The sequence below is a fragment of the Lutra lutra genome, chromosome 4, assembly GCF_902655055.1.
Source record: "Lutra lutra chromosome 4, mLutLut1.2, whole genome shotgun sequence".
Lineage (NCBI taxonomy): Eukaryota > Metazoa > Chordata > Mammalia > Carnivora > Mustelidae > Lutra > Lutra lutra.
Window position 1 is genome coordinate 177,477,582 of NC_062281.1, and position 14,425 is coordinate 177,492,006.

At 55.6% G+C, this 14,425-nt stretch overlaps 1 protein-coding gene across 3 annotated transcripts; it reads left to right on the top strand.

Moving 5' to 3' along the window:
* Nucleotides 1-1,012: 1,012 nt before the first annotated feature.
* On the top strand, nt 1,013-5,595 carry CD164L2 (CD164 molecule like 2). Of its 3 annotated transcripts, XM_047727265.1 has the most exons (7): nt 1,013-1,146; nt 1,621-1,788; nt 1,889-1,960; nt 2,506-2,550; nt 4,608-4,752; nt 5,027-5,038; nt 5,302-5,595. In XM_047727265.1, the coding sequence occupies exons 1-7, from the start codon at nt 1,059-1,061 to the stop codon at nt 5,306-5,308; spliced, it is 537 nt and encodes a 178-aa protein (XP_047583221.1). In that variant the 5' UTR covers nt 1,013-1,058; the 3' UTR covers nt 5,309-5,595. The 3 variants fall into 3 exon arrangements, with proteins under 3 accessions (XP_047583221.1, XP_047583222.1, XP_047583223.1); XM_047727266.1 differs by lacking the exon at nt 5,027-5,038; XM_047727267.1 differs by lacking the exons at nt 5,027-5,038; nt 5,302-5,595 and having other exon boundaries at nt 4,608-4,756.
* The last annotated feature ends 8,830 nt before the right edge of the window (nt 5,596-14,425 follow it).

Sequence of the window (14,425 nt, forward strand, 5' to 3'; positions counted from 1 at the left end):
ATAACAAAAGCCATGCCTAGAGGGTAGTCATGGACATTAGATGAGAAGCTGCAAGTAAGCTCTTAATGGAATGTACACTCTACTAAGAGTAAGAGGTCAGTAGTGTGAACTATGTATTATTAGTTACAGGTGGCAGCTGGGGAGGGAACACTGGGCTGGAGATGGAGATAGGAGACCTGATGGCTTTCAGATCAGAGCCAATGGCAGAGGAATGGCCAAAATGGTCCCAGGAGAGGTGGAATAGGTCTCAGGAAGGAATTGGGCCACCAGGAAGAAGAGGGGGAAGGAGGAAAAGGAGGGGCAGCAGAGAAGGGGAAAGAGAGTGGAAGTGAAAGAGAAGGGGGAAAAAGAGGAGGTGCCCTCTAAGGAACCCAAGGAGAAGATACAGAGGGGTAAAGAACAAGAAGAGGCCGGTGCCAGGGCAGGAGTTGAGGCGGAAGGAAGTCTGTGGAAACCCCCAATTGTCCTACTAATAGAGACCAATAACTTGGTCGGAGGGCGTGGTGGGAAGCTGAGGGGCAGAAGAGAGTAGGGTGCAAGGGGTGAAGCGAGGTGGGCGGTCAGAGTCCAGCGGCCTGGCGAAGCCAGTCCCCGGGAGTGGGCCTATTTGGGTTCACTCAACAAGGTCCGGCCTGCAAGAAAGTCACCTCGCTTCGAATCCAGATTTTGCACTGTGACCTCCGCCTACTCACTCACCTTTCCTGAGCCTTAGTTTCCTCACCTGTGAAGTAGGGATACTAACTACCCCGCGAAGTTTTCGGGAAGCTGCGGGCGAGGACTCCCAGGACCAGGCCTTGCTACTACACCTGGATTCCGCCCCTGCCCAGATCGCGGAACCAGGCTCGGCCAGGACGCGCCCACCACCCACGCCCACACATGACCCCGCCCCCGGCAGCCGGGCCCCACCCAGACGAAGGGCCTGGCCCCGCCCCAGAATGACCCCGCCCACCTGGTCACACCCAGGTTGCCTGGGTCTCGCTCCCCACATCCCAGCAGAGCGGAGTCCGGGAGGGACGCACCACAGCAGCTCACCGCCGATCGCCGGCCCTGCCCCGCCCATGGCCACCCCGGGACCCCGCGCCTTACGGGTCGCGCTCTGTGGCGGCTGCTGCTGCCTTCTCCTGTGTGCCCAGCTCGCTGTGGCTGGTAACGCGGACCAGGGTCTGGTTGGAGGCCCAGCCCCGGCAGGGGCAGGGGGAACCTGCCTTCGTCCAGCCGCCGGTTCTGGGGCGGTCTGGGCTGGGGGGCGGGGGGCTGGAGGGGACCTTCCAGAGAGTTCAAGGCTCAAGCGGTGGGTGAAGGGGGTTCTAGCCATGTGTGGAGCATCGGTATATAATAGGCTCCAAGTGTTCGGAAGTGAAGGGACCCCAGGTATGTCTGGGGTAGGCAGCTCCACATGTATGCAAAGGGAGTATGCAAAGAGAGGTGTATGCAAAGGGAGGGGACTCTGGGTGAATGTGGGGGAGGTTGGGGTGTCTGCAACCGTGTGCTTGTGGAAACTCCAGGTGTGTAGTGGGCCTTAGGGGATCCAGGTGAGTATATGTGTGCAAAGGGGTGAGCACCACAGTAGCAGGGAAGGGCTGGTGCAGCTCAGTTTCAAGGAGTTGCTCCCGCTCCCAGGTAAAGGAGCTCGAGGCTTTGGGCGGGGAGCTCTGCTCCGCATGAACATCTGGCCAGCTGTCCGAGGGGCCTGCAAACAGCTCAAGCTCTGTGAGCATTGTGTGGAGGGGCACAAAGCACACAATCTCTCCGGCTGCGTGTGGGAGCAGTGCCGGCCTGAGGAGCCAGGTATGGAGGTGGGCCCTCCCCAAATAGAGTGCCCCCAGTTCTGAACCCCAGGGCCTTGGCCCCTCTCCCCAAATCTCTCCCCTATACCTTCTCCCACCAGGACACTGTGTGGCCCAAGCTGAGGTGGCCAAGGAAGGTTGCTCTGTCTATAACCGCTCGGAGTCGTGTCCAGGTAAGGGGACTCCTGCTGACCTAAGCTGAGTTGGAGAGAGGGGGCTGAGGTGTCCCCAACCAGAGCCTTTCCTCCAGGAAGGAACCAGCTGCTCTCGGGGAGCAGACTATGCTCACGAACACCTGGGTCCACTTTCAGTTTTGCCTTTAGCTCATTGAGAAGTCTCTTCCCCACTCTGGCTTATTCCCCATTTAAAAATTGGCACAGCCAAAGGATCTAGGACAGATGTGTAGACGGGTTGGAGAAGCGAGCTCGTCTAATTTAAAACAGTGAGGACTTCAGAATCCGAAGTTCAGAAGGGAATGTAGGGACGGCTTTCTGGAGGAGGTGTCATCAGAGATGACCCTTAAAGGTAGAAATGGAGAGAGGGCACATCCGGTGGAAGGAACTGTATGAACTGAGGCTTGAAAGTATGTTAGCTGGACCTGGATCTGGAACAGGGGTCCTGATGTGAGTCAGAAGTCCAGCTGTTGGCCTGGGTTGGGTTCTTGGTGGGAGTCAGGGAGTGGGAGAGGTGATTTAGTATGGATTCCCTGTCTTTCCAGCTGCCCACCACTACCCCACCTATGAACCAAAGACAGTCACGACAGGTAGGTGCTACCTGGGAGAATGGGAGCGGTGGAAGGACTAGAGGGGCCAGCAAAGACAGGTGGGCTCAGGTGCTGACATGCCCTGTGACCTCAGCCCTGTGACTTCTCCTGCTGAGACTGTTCCCACATCTGTAAAATGGGTTGGGTAATACCTCACAGAATTGCTGCGAGGATTTTACGAGCAGGTGTGGAGAGCCTAGTTCAGTGTCTGATGCATAGAAAGAGATGAGGAAGTGATGGTTCCTGTCGCTCTCCTCCGAAAAGTTCTGGGAGCTCAGGCTGACCCTCACAGGACCTGCCCTTGGTGCTGAAGCGTTCGTGGCTGGCTCAGGCCACCAGGGAGGTATAGTTCAGTGACTACCTCACAAAGCAGGCTCCTGGCAGAGCAGAAGCAAGAACTCTGCCCCTTGGTTCCCACTGCCCCTCAGGGCCCAGAGGTCACCAGGCTTGATAGGGATGACTGCAGAGGCTTTGGTTAATTAAAGCCAGACACTTGATCTTGGAGGCTGAATTATTGATGGCTCAGCTCCCTCTGGCTGAGCCCTAGATCGGTCTTGGGCAGCTCATTTCTTCCCTCTCCTACTTTCCCCCCAGCGTCCTTCTCTGGGGCTCCCTGTGGTGTAGCTGGGACCACCCTTTGCCCTTCATATTCTCCGACCCCCTTACACAAGCTATACCCACCGAGAGGTGCACCCAGCTCCCAGCTGGGCCCCTCTCCACTGCCCCAGAATCATCTTCTGCCACCAGCCCTGCCCTGGCACCTGGCCTAGGGCCTGAAATCGAATCCCTAGTGGGAGTTGATGGCTAACGTGGCACAGGTGGGAGCCACCCAGACAGCCTGGCAACTGGGCGCTAAGATGGGCCTGGGCGGGGGGTGGGGGGAGCAGAAATGTTTAGAGGACACTGTGTGACTGGCTCTGTCTTAACTGTGAGGTGACTTTGGGCAGGTCTGGTCCTCAGAACCCAGCTTCTCCCTCTGACGTACATCACCTAGTCTCCATTTATGCACTTGGTAGGGCATGGTTCCCTACTTCTTCCTTCTGTAAGGGCTCTCACATCAGGTGACTACAGGGTGTCAGGACTTAGGAGTACTGAAAAGGGACTGTATCATCTGCATTTTGGCTTTGAACCCTGAGAACCAAGGCCAAAAGAAACTCTGAGCCAAAGGGGTCTGGAGGCCCAGCTTCTGGGTCCATCCTTATCTCACCCGGCCAGAGTGGGGTAGGGAGGCTAGAAGGGAGCTCATTGCTCTCAGGACCTTGCCGTCCTGAGCCCAGAGAGGATGTAAAAAGACATCAAGCCACAGAGCAACTGGGAGCAGAGCCAGGGCTGGAGCCAAGCCCCCCCCGCCCTCACTAGCCAGGCACTGTCCCTCCCACCGCGCACTTCCCAGCTGGCCACAGGATCTGGGCCAAACTTTTTCTTTTTTTAAATTTAATTTTGTTTTTTCAGTGTTCCAAAATTCATTGTTTATGCACCACACCCAGTGCTCCATGCAATACGTGCCCTCCTTAATACCCACCACCAGGCTCACCCATCCCCCAGTTTCCCTCCCCTCCAAAAACCCTCAGTTTGTTTCTCAGAGTCCACAGTGTCTCATGCTTCGTCTCCCCCTCCGATTTCCCCTAATTCACTTCTCCTTTCCTTCTCGTAATGTCCTTCGTGTTACTCCTTATGCTCCACAAGTAAGTGAAATCATATAATTGACTCTCTCTGCTTGACTTATTTCACTCAGCATCATCTCCTCCAGTCCCGTCCATGTTGATACAAAAGTTGGGTATTCATCCTTTCTGATGGAGGCATAATACTCCATTGTACATATGGACCACATCTTCTTTATCCGTTCATCGGTTGAAGGGCATCTTGGCTCTTTCCACAGTTTGGCGGCTGTGACCATTGCTGCTATGAACATTGGGGTACAGATTGGGCCGAACTTCTGAGCCTGATGCTTGAGGCTCCCATTGTGAGGACTGGGGCCTCCAGGAGGCCTGTGCTGGTTATCGGGGTGGGGTTGGGATCCTGGTCCACAGTGACCCGCTATGACCTGCACCCTGCAGGGAGCCCCCCAGTTCCCGAAGCCCACAGCCCTGGCTTTGACGGGGCCAGCTTCATTGGGGGCGTCGTGCTGGTGCTGAGCCTGCAGGCAGCGGCCTTCTTCGTCTTACGCTTCCTCAAGGCCAAGGACAGCACCTACCAGACACTGTGAGTACCTGGCCAGCCAGCGGAGTCCCACCTCCCTTCCCCCACCCCACTCTTGGCCTTTGGGTCCCTTTTAGTGCCAGTTTGCGGTCTTTTCAACGGGGTGGCCCTAAGGGCAATGTCTTCCTCTTGACATCACCCATGGGAACCACCCCTCTCCCTCCTCAACGCATGGGGTTCCCTCTGTCCCCTGTTGGCTGGGGCCAGGACTCAGCCTGGACTTACGTTTGAGAGCCCAGCTGAGCCCACCTGTCTTTGTCCCTCATGCTGCCGGCAGGGAGGAGAGCCAGTAGGTGACACCCCAGGCAAGCCTTCATTTTGCAGCCCTGTAGCCACAGGCAGGAGCCTGGGACACGTGTGTGGTTTGGTTTTCCTCTAGGAAGGGGAACTGCCCTGAGGCCCCTGTGTGCCCGTGTGTGCAGTGGGGCGGGTCGCTGTGGTCTCCCTTAATGTGTGTGCTTCCGGCCACTGCCTGCCGTCAGGGGGTGGGGGTCCTCGCCCAGCCGAGGCAGCACCACCGCCCTGAGTGCCCTCTCTGTCTGGCCTCCGCAGAATCTGACCCCCTTCAGGCCTGGATTCCACAGGAAAAGGAGGACGAAGAGGGTGCCCTCTTGGCCCTCTTATAGGCACTGGGGGTGGGAAAAACTTTGGCCACCCATGTCTGGCCCCTGTGGGCTGTCAAGCAGGTTCAGTGCCTCCTGTCCCAGGCCTGGTACCTGCAGCGGAGAGCATTCTTCAGCCATCTCCTGTCTCACCCATCATGCCTGAGGGCCCCCTGCCTGGCACGGGGTCTGTGCCTGCCTCTTCCCATCCGCCTGGCCTAGCACTGCCCTCAAATAAAAGAACTCTTTGCAGCACTGTGCTCCATGTCCCGCGTCTTGGGCTGTGTGTACATCTGTGGGGGTTGGGGTGAGCCATCGTCCTCTCCTTCATGGGAATTCAGCCTTGAACTGCTACTATCACCTCTCTCTCTCTCTCTTTTTTTTTTTTAAGATTTTATGTATTTATTTGACAGAGAAAGAGAGAAAGAGAGCACAAGCGTGAGCAGGGGGAGCAGCAGGCAGAAGGAGAGGGAGAAACGGGCTCCCCTCTCAGCTGGGAACCTGACTCAGGGTTTGATCCCAGGACCCTGGGATCATGACCTGAACCAAAGGTAGACCACTTAACCGACTGAGCCACCCAGGCGCCCCGATCGCCTTTTAAAACATTTCTATTTGTTATATGTGTTTAACCCTCCCTGCGCTGTCCGGCCCTTTGTAGATAAGTCTATAGAGACTCAGCAAGGTAAGTACACTTGCTCAAGATCACACAGGGGGGCGGGGCAGGGCTGGGCTTGGAATCTAGGTTTTTCTGCTCCAGAATAAGCAGAAGGTCAGAATTCCCCTGCAGAGGCATTTCCAGGCTCTGTCAGCGACTAAAGTCCCCACCCCAGTGCCTGCCAAGGTGGAGATGCCCCTTGCACTCAACAGTGCCTTCTGCACTCCTGGTCTTCCTCACCCAGGGCTTCCTGGAAAGCCCCTGCCCTCCCGTGCCTCCTTCCTCCCCCACCCCCGTCCAGAAGCCCTCCCTGGCTGATAACATCCCCCACGGCTGGGCAACAGCTGGAAATAGGACACGTGGCTGAGAGGGACAGCGTTATCTGATTTCATCCCATGATTGTCCAAGGAAGCAGAGGGACCAGAGAGGGTCACGGTGGCAGCGGCGAGGTCAGCCTGTGGAGCCCTGCAGCTCTGTGTGAATGGGAGGAAGAGATTTCCCAGCTCTGGCCCTGCTTTCCCATCTGTAAAGCAGGGTCACAGCAGGGTCTGTCTCAGTGGCATGTGGGGCAACTCAGAGCAGGTGCACGTGCTCCATTGGCACCCAGGTCACCGTCACCCTTCCAGCTGTGTAGCCTGCATAGCCTTCATCTTCTGCCTCCCCCAGGTCCAGCCTCTCTGCCCTCCAGCTGGATGGGCTCTGAGGGACCCGGGGGGTCAGGGAGAGTCCACAAGCAGTTCCAGCTCCTCCTTGGCCTCCCAGCTCACCCGTGCCTCCACTGCCATGCAGTCCATCTCCTCACCCCCCACATCAGAGCCCCCATCTCAGGCATCAGCCTCCCCTTTGAGCACCACTCTCACCATACTTGCATCTCCCTCTTGCTACCCGGCCCGTCTTGCTTTCTGTCTGTTCCAAGCCTTTGCACACACAGTTTCTCCTGCCTGGCCTCCACCCACTTCCCCTGGCTTCGCCAGCCAGCACTTAAGTGCAGGCGGGAAGAATGCGCCTTCTTTCCAGGGGTGAGGGAGGAAATGCCCCCACCACCTTCTGGTTTTCCACTCGGTTAAGGTCCTTTCTTTATCTGGGGGCACCTGGGTGGCTCAGAGGTTTAAGCCTCTGTCTTTGGCTCAGGTCATGATCTCAGGGTCCTGGAATCGAGCCCCATCGAGCCCCATATCGGGCTCTCTGCTCAGCGGGGAGCCTGCTTCCCTGCACCATCTCTCTGCCTACTTGTGATCTCTGTCTGCCAAATAAATAAATAAAGTCTTTAAAAAAAAAAAAAGCTCAAGAATAGGCAAAACTAAAAAAAAAATAAAAATAAAAGGACCTTTCTTTATCGGATGTTTGTTTTTACCAAAGTAGTAAATGCCTGCAGGAAACAAAAGGTCTATACAGGAATGGATATGAAGAGTGAGGAACACTTCCCCCCGCCCGCCCCACTCCCCAGAAATAACTAAGCTTAACAGTACAGTTTCAGACCCTTTTTGTAAATTTACACCGTACATACATGTGTTCCGTGTTCTTAAAACACAGAGTGGGATCGGGCTATACATATTGTTCCACAACTTTGCCCCTTCCATTAGAGCTCGGGTTTGCCCTATGACATGCCCAGGTGGTGGTATTTTATTCGCTTGTATTCTATCTGTGTTCAGTTGGGTCTGTTCTGTGTTTTTTTTTTTTTTTTTTTTTTAAGATTTTTTTTAGAGGGGATGCCTGGGTAGCTCAGTGGGTTAAGTGGTCTACCACTTCGGTTCAGGTCATGATCCCACAGTCCTGAGATCGAGCCCCACATCGGGCTCTCTGCTCGGCAAGGAGCCTGTTTCCTTCTCTCTCTCTGTCTGCCTCTCTGCCTACTTGTGATCTCTCTCTGTCAAATAAATAAATAAAATCTTAAAAAAAAACACCATATTTTTAGAGAGCATGAGCAGAGGGAGAGGCAGAGGGAGCAGGGAGAAGCACACTCTCCACTGAGTGGGGACTCCCACGCAGGGCTCGATATCCAGGACCCCGAGATCATGACCTGAGCTAAAGTCACACACTTAACGTACTGAGGCACCCAGGAACTCCCATGTTAATTATTATAAAGAGCACATGACAATTTTTTTAAATTAATAACCTCTATGCCCAACATGGGGCTCAAACTCACAAGGCCAAGATCGAGAGTCACATGAGTCATACCAACTGAGCCAGCCAGGTGCCCCATTAAAAAAAAAAAAATTATTATAAGTAACACATGATGGGGCTCCTGGGTGGCTCAGTCAGTTAAGCATCCAACTCTTGCTTTTGGCTCAGGTCATGATCTCAGGGTCGTGAGATCGAGCCGCACATCTGGCTCTGCGCTCAGCGTGGAGTCTGCTTGAGATTCTCCCTCTCCCTCTGCCCCTCCCACTCGTGATCTCTCTCTCTCTCAAATAAATTAGTACATCTTTTTTTTTTAATAACACATGACTAAAAAAAAATAACACATGGTAACTAGGCTTGTCTGCAGATCTTAACACACCTGTGGGAGAGTCTGGGGAGGAGAGATCCCTGGAATTGGAACTTCACCATCTCAGAGAGTCCCTCTCGTGGATTCATCCTGTCTGGCAAACTTGGCCCTACCTTCCCCAACACCCCCTGCTACCGTAGCCCTCCCCTGCCCCCACGAGTGCTGGGCCCAGCATAGAGAAGGTCTCCAGCGCAAGCTTGATGAACTAATGACCAAGTGGATGGAGGAGTGAACGAACAGGCCAGTGAGGCTTCCCTCCCCTTTGCTATCCCCTGAGGATTCTCTCCAGCTCAGACCACAACCCTTACATCTGGCCTGTGGCGGCTGCCTCCTCACTGGCCTCCTGGCCTCCAGGCCTGCCCCGCACAGTCGCCCACTCAGTGGTCCACCTATATTAGCGTCTATTTCCTAGGTGCTGCCAGGGGCTCCCCAGCAGACTTGAGAGTGGGCATGAAGTCACTTTGCCAAGAGTGTGTCTGCCCAGTAGGGAGCTTCGGCCAAATCTCTGTGGCTCTGAGCACATAAGTGCCAGGTAGTGAGCAAGCCATGTCCTGTCTCTGGGCCTCAGTTTCTCCTTGTTTTTTCATTCATTTAACCAATATTTATTGAGTCACTGCTTTGTGCCAGGCCTATAACCCAGGGCCAGGAATGACTACAGGCCAGGCTGTGTACGAACCAGAGGCCACACACAGACCACACCCAGCAGGACTCGTGGAGTGCAGTAGGTACCCAGTAAATGGTAACCATGGCTGTAACCCTTGACAAAGACCGGGGAGGGGCTCCCGGAGGAGATGATGGTAGGGCTGGACCTCTACAGACAGTTGGGGCTTCGCAGGGGGAGACAGAGAGGAGGGCATCCCACATGGAAGGCACGGAACAAGTGAAGGGGCAAAGATGGAAAACCCTATGTGACTCCAAAGGTCTGGAGAGATGGCTGCAGAGACCCAGAAGCCAGGACCAGAAGTTAGGACTCCATCCTGGCCTCTGGGGCTGAGGGAGGAAATGCCTCTAGCCGCTGCTGGCTCTAGCCTGGGTGGGGTGTCCCTGGGGAGGGACAATGGGCAGGAGTCTTGCTTCATGTTCTCCCACCAGCCTGGCCCCTTTATAAACTGACATCCTCCCTCAGGGACCAGCAAGATGGGGCTACTGTGGACCCCATTCTCCCTTTATACTCTCCTTGCTTGGGAAGCCAGCCTGCCTAAGGACCCAGGGCCACCCCAGCTGCCCAGGTAGCAGCCTATGGATGTCCTCCCCACCAACTGTCACTCCTTCCCTGGGTGTCCTTCTCCTACCCAGGTGCATTAGCCTCAAGGAGCAAGGTGGGAGTTTGATCATCTGGGCTCTGGGCTGTAAACTTATGCAAATAGATGCAAATAGTGCAAAGCCTGGACCCTTGGCAGCTCTGGAGTCAAGGGTCCTGACAGCTGGAATCTGGGAGATGGAAAGAGAACCACATATCTGGAGGAGATAAGCCCACTCCCCCATGCCCACCCTGGGGCCGCCCGGCTCTGCATCTTCCTGCAGAACCCAGGAGCTGGAAGCCAGCAAAACTGTCTTCCAGGGGTGCCTGGGTGGCTCAGTGGGTTAAGCCGCTGCCTTCGGCTCAGGTCATGATCTCAGGGTCCTGGGATCGAGCCCCGCATCGGTCTCTCTGCTCAGCAGGGAGCCTGCTTCCTCCTCTCTCTCTGCCTGCTTGTGATCTCTCTCTGTCAAATAAATAAATAAAATCTTAAAAAAAAAAAAAAAAACTGTCTTCCATTTGTCCTGGAGCCCCAGGAAGTCGTGGAGAGAAAAGGGCTCCAGGCCCTTAAGCTAAGGGATCCCGGGAAGCAGGCAGGGACCTGGAGTGAAATAAGGCTGGGGCTCAGCAATTATTGTCTCTGCTGAGAGGCCATGACCAAGGGGCAAGGAACCCAATGTGCACCCGGCCCCAGGCTGGGCTCCCAGCACCCTAGGGTTGGCTCTGTGAGGTAGCTGGTTCTCTCCCCATTTTGCTGAGCAGGAAAGTCAAGTCTGGAGACGATGAGCTGGGCAGTCATGATCTCAGAGCCAGTAAGGAGCCACTTCTGGCTCTGTGTCCCTCATTGCCCTGGGCACAGGGTGGGACTTAAGGCACCCTGTCCTCTGGCCTTTCGGGGAAACATGGACCACCTGGCAAGATGGGCCTCGGGGTGAGCCTGGTGAGTGGGTGGGACCACTGCCGTCCTCTGCTTTCTTTGTTTTCTGTCCCCAGGACTAGAGAGGGCTGTCTCTGCTTGGCTGCTGTTGAAAGAGACACTATGATTGCCCCCCCCAGGGGGGATGGAAGGCTGGAGAAGTGGGGAGGGTGAGGAGAGAGGCCTGGGCACCCTCCCCTCTGGTGTGTGGGCCTCGGAAGTACTCAGACCTCAGAACCAACACTCTGCCTTTTCCTCTGCTTCACAGAGCCAGGAACACGGTCTCAGGCAGTGCCGGGGTAGCGGTGGGCCACCAGACGTCTCTTCAGGGGCCCAGTGGAGTCGCCAGAGCTCCCGGGGTCCCACCCTTGGCCTGTTCCACTGCCTGAGGGTGAGGGTTGGGGACTGCCTTGGCAATTCCTGTCAGCTCACCTCTCCTTCCATAGGCCCCAGAAGCTGTCAGGAGCTGCTGAGCCGGCCTGCCACGTTGAGTGGCTGGTGCTCTCTGAGCCAATGGAGGGCAAAGCCCCCCCAGCTTTTTGTGACCAAGAGCCCAAAGAGGGCCGCTGGTTGGTGAGTGTCTGGAGGCTCAAAGGGCTCCAGGCCAGGCCCAGCGGGTGCTTTCCCTTGGCCCCTAGGGGGAGCCAGAGCCCACTGGAGAGGCCGCCCTCCTCCTTGCCCCTGCCAGACCAACTATTACTGAGCCCCCAGAGGGTCTGAAGAAGTCTGAGAAGGCTTCTCAGAGGCGATGCTGTTTGAAAGGGCCTTGAAGGCTGAGTAGAAGTTCTTTAGATAGATGGGGTTGCTGAAGGGCATTCCACGTAGACAGAAAGACAAACACACAGGGAGGCAGGAGAGGCCAAGAGGCTTTGAGGAGATCCTGTGAATGGACTGGCATAGGTCAAGCGTGGATTTAGGGCCTCCACAGAGGCCAGTTCATGGAGGGCACGAGATGGCTGACTGAGGAACGTGGGAGGCGATGGGGAGCCATGGAAGCATCATAAGCAGAGGGCGGACCCAGTCAGACTTATATTTTAGGAAAAAGACTAAGGCTGCACTGTGGAAGGTGCTCTGCAGCGGGGGATGGGGTAGAGTCAGGGATGCAGGTTAGGAGGACGGCAGGGGTCCGGGCCACCGTGGAAGGAGAGGCCCTTAGACTGAAGAATATTGAGGAGAGAAACTCTGTAGGGGAGGCACCTGGGTGGCTCAGTGGGTTAAGCCTCTGCCTTCGGCTCAGGTCAGGATCTCAAGATCCTGGGACTGAGCCCTACACTGGGCTCTCTGCTCATCAGGGAGCCTGCTTCCCCCTCTCCCTCTGCCTGCCTCTCTGCCTACTTGTGATTTCTGTTAAATAAATAAATAAAATCTTAAAAAAAAAAAAAAGAAAAAGAAAGAAATTGTAGGACCTGGGGACTGCTTGGCTTGTGGTGGGAGGTGGGGGCCATCAGGATAAGGCTGGGACATGAGATTGGGACTCTGGAGTGACCTCTCAGCTATAAGATCTTGATTTTCCTAGTAAATTAAACCAAGTTGTTTTGAACTGACTCCCAGCAGGACTGACCATCCTCCAAGGGCAGGCCCGACATTTCTCTCATTTCAGTCACCCAGACTCACACGTTATCAACAAGCCCCCATCCAAAGAGGGGGCAGGTGTCTGCCCACCCCTCCCAGTGAGCCCGCTCTCCACGGCCACCACTCCCTGCTTCTCTTCGTCTCCTGCCCAGCCTGGAAAATTGGCTGCTGTGCTGGTTGGCCTTCTCTGCCTCCCTAAGTGTTCCAGAAGTGACAGAATGGTTCTGCTCTTGGTCCTCCTACAAAGCAGGTTTTGGGAGCCAGGAGTCTGAATTCTGGCTGGGGAATGAGAATTTGCACCAGTTCACTCTGCAGGGTAAGTTCCCAGCAGGGCCCCTGGAGCCTGGGGGTGCTGGGGAGGGCATTTTGCTGACACTCTGGGATCTGAGGATTCCTCCCTCCCTGCCTCCTCCTTCCCCCCCAGGGACCTGGGAGCCACAGAGGGAGCTGGAGGACTTTATTGGCAACCACACTTTTGCCCACAATGAGGCCTCCTGCCTCCCTGGGGAGTCGGATCGCTCCCAGCTGGTGGGGGCAAGTTCTCAGAGGGCACAGCAGGCACATGAGCTTAAGGTGGGGCCCAGAGCAGGAGAAGAAGGGAAGGGAGAGGAGGGAGTCTGGATCCTTTCCCAGTGCTACCATGGCCTCCATAAATGCCCCAGGGCAATTTCTTCCCCTCTGTGGGCCTCATCTCCACATCTGAGAAATGGCAATCATGAGACAGAATCGTGCAGGAGTGAACACTTCGGGCTCAGGAGGCAAAAGTTCTGAGTTTGAATACAGCTCTTTCGCTTACTACTAACCATGTGACCTTGGCCAATTGCCTTCTGAATGGTCAGCTTCCTTCCTTACAAAATGGGCAAGGAGGCGGGGAGGGAGGTTGTGGGACCCATCTGAGGCCCTGCTGAGTGTCTGTGTTATCTGCTTCGGAAGAGGAACAGGGAAAGGGTTTTTGGTTTTGGGTGTGTGTATTCGTGTGCGTTTTCTTCAGAGAAACAGTGACTGTTGAGAGACTTCCAAGAGGGAAGTGGTTATGAGGAGGTGCCTCAGGATGCCACTTGCCCGGGGCAGGCACTGGGAAGTCCCTCCCTGCTCTGTCCCACCTGACCCTGCAGAGTTGTTCAGGCTGCTGGTGGGAGCTGGGGATTTGGGGAGAGGACAAGGCGGGGGTCGGGGGAAGGAGCTAGTGGCTTTGGAGCCACAGTCCTGAGTTCAAGTGCCTATAGCCCTGTGACTGGCCAAGTGACCTGGGGAAAAGCCTCTGGCTCCAAAGGGCTGCTCTTTTCTCCCAGGGCCTGCTAACACCCACCTCATGGTTGCTCTGAGACCCCTGTGAGAGGATCTCTTTAAGGGTGCCAGCATGGCATCCCACTCTAGGGTGACTCCATCCCCTCCTGGCCAGCCGGGGGGCTCCCTGAGCTTCCATAGTGGGGAAGTGGGAAGCCCTTTACCACCCATGATACAAGCAAGAGCAAGGGTGCTGTGATTGTCCGTAGTGCCGGGTAGGGCAGATCGAGCCACCAGTCCAGTTTCTCGGAGGCCACCGCTCCCAAGTATGGCACCGACTGGGCCTCAGGCCAGGGCATGGGCCACCCTTACCGCAAGGTTCACATGATGCTCACCAGGATAACCTGGCAGCAGGTCCCCTTATATCTCCCATCCCCTTATCTCTCCTGTACAGCTTCCGGACCCTCGGCTACCCTCCCCATTGCTAACTGCCTCTGCTCTCCTGTCCTCATTTAAAAATAAAATCACTTTAACCCTTTCCTGACTTGTAGGACTCTTCTGGCTACTGGGAAAAACCCAGGAGGGCGGAGCAGAGACACAGGGTTCAGCTCCATTCAAGGAAGACCTTCCTTCCAGTCAGGAAGATGGAAGGGTTGGCCTCGGAAGGTAGTGAGGCTTCCACCTCTGGAGGTATGCAAGCCAAGGTCAGAGGAGCATGTAGTGGAGGGCTTGGAAGGATTCGAAGCATCCACTGACAGCCCCCGGTGCCCTCCAGGTCCTACAGGTGGATGGTTTTGTGGGCACACCTGCGCAGCATCTCACCCTGTTGTCCCGTGTCTGGGCCTTCTAAGTCATCTGTTCTCCACACCTGCCTCTCTTGCAAGCCAAGTCTCATTCTCTGCTACTTCCTGCCTGTCCCATTTGGGGCTGGTTTGAACTCCGAGTCAAGCCAGGGAAGGTGCATTTTACTTCCACA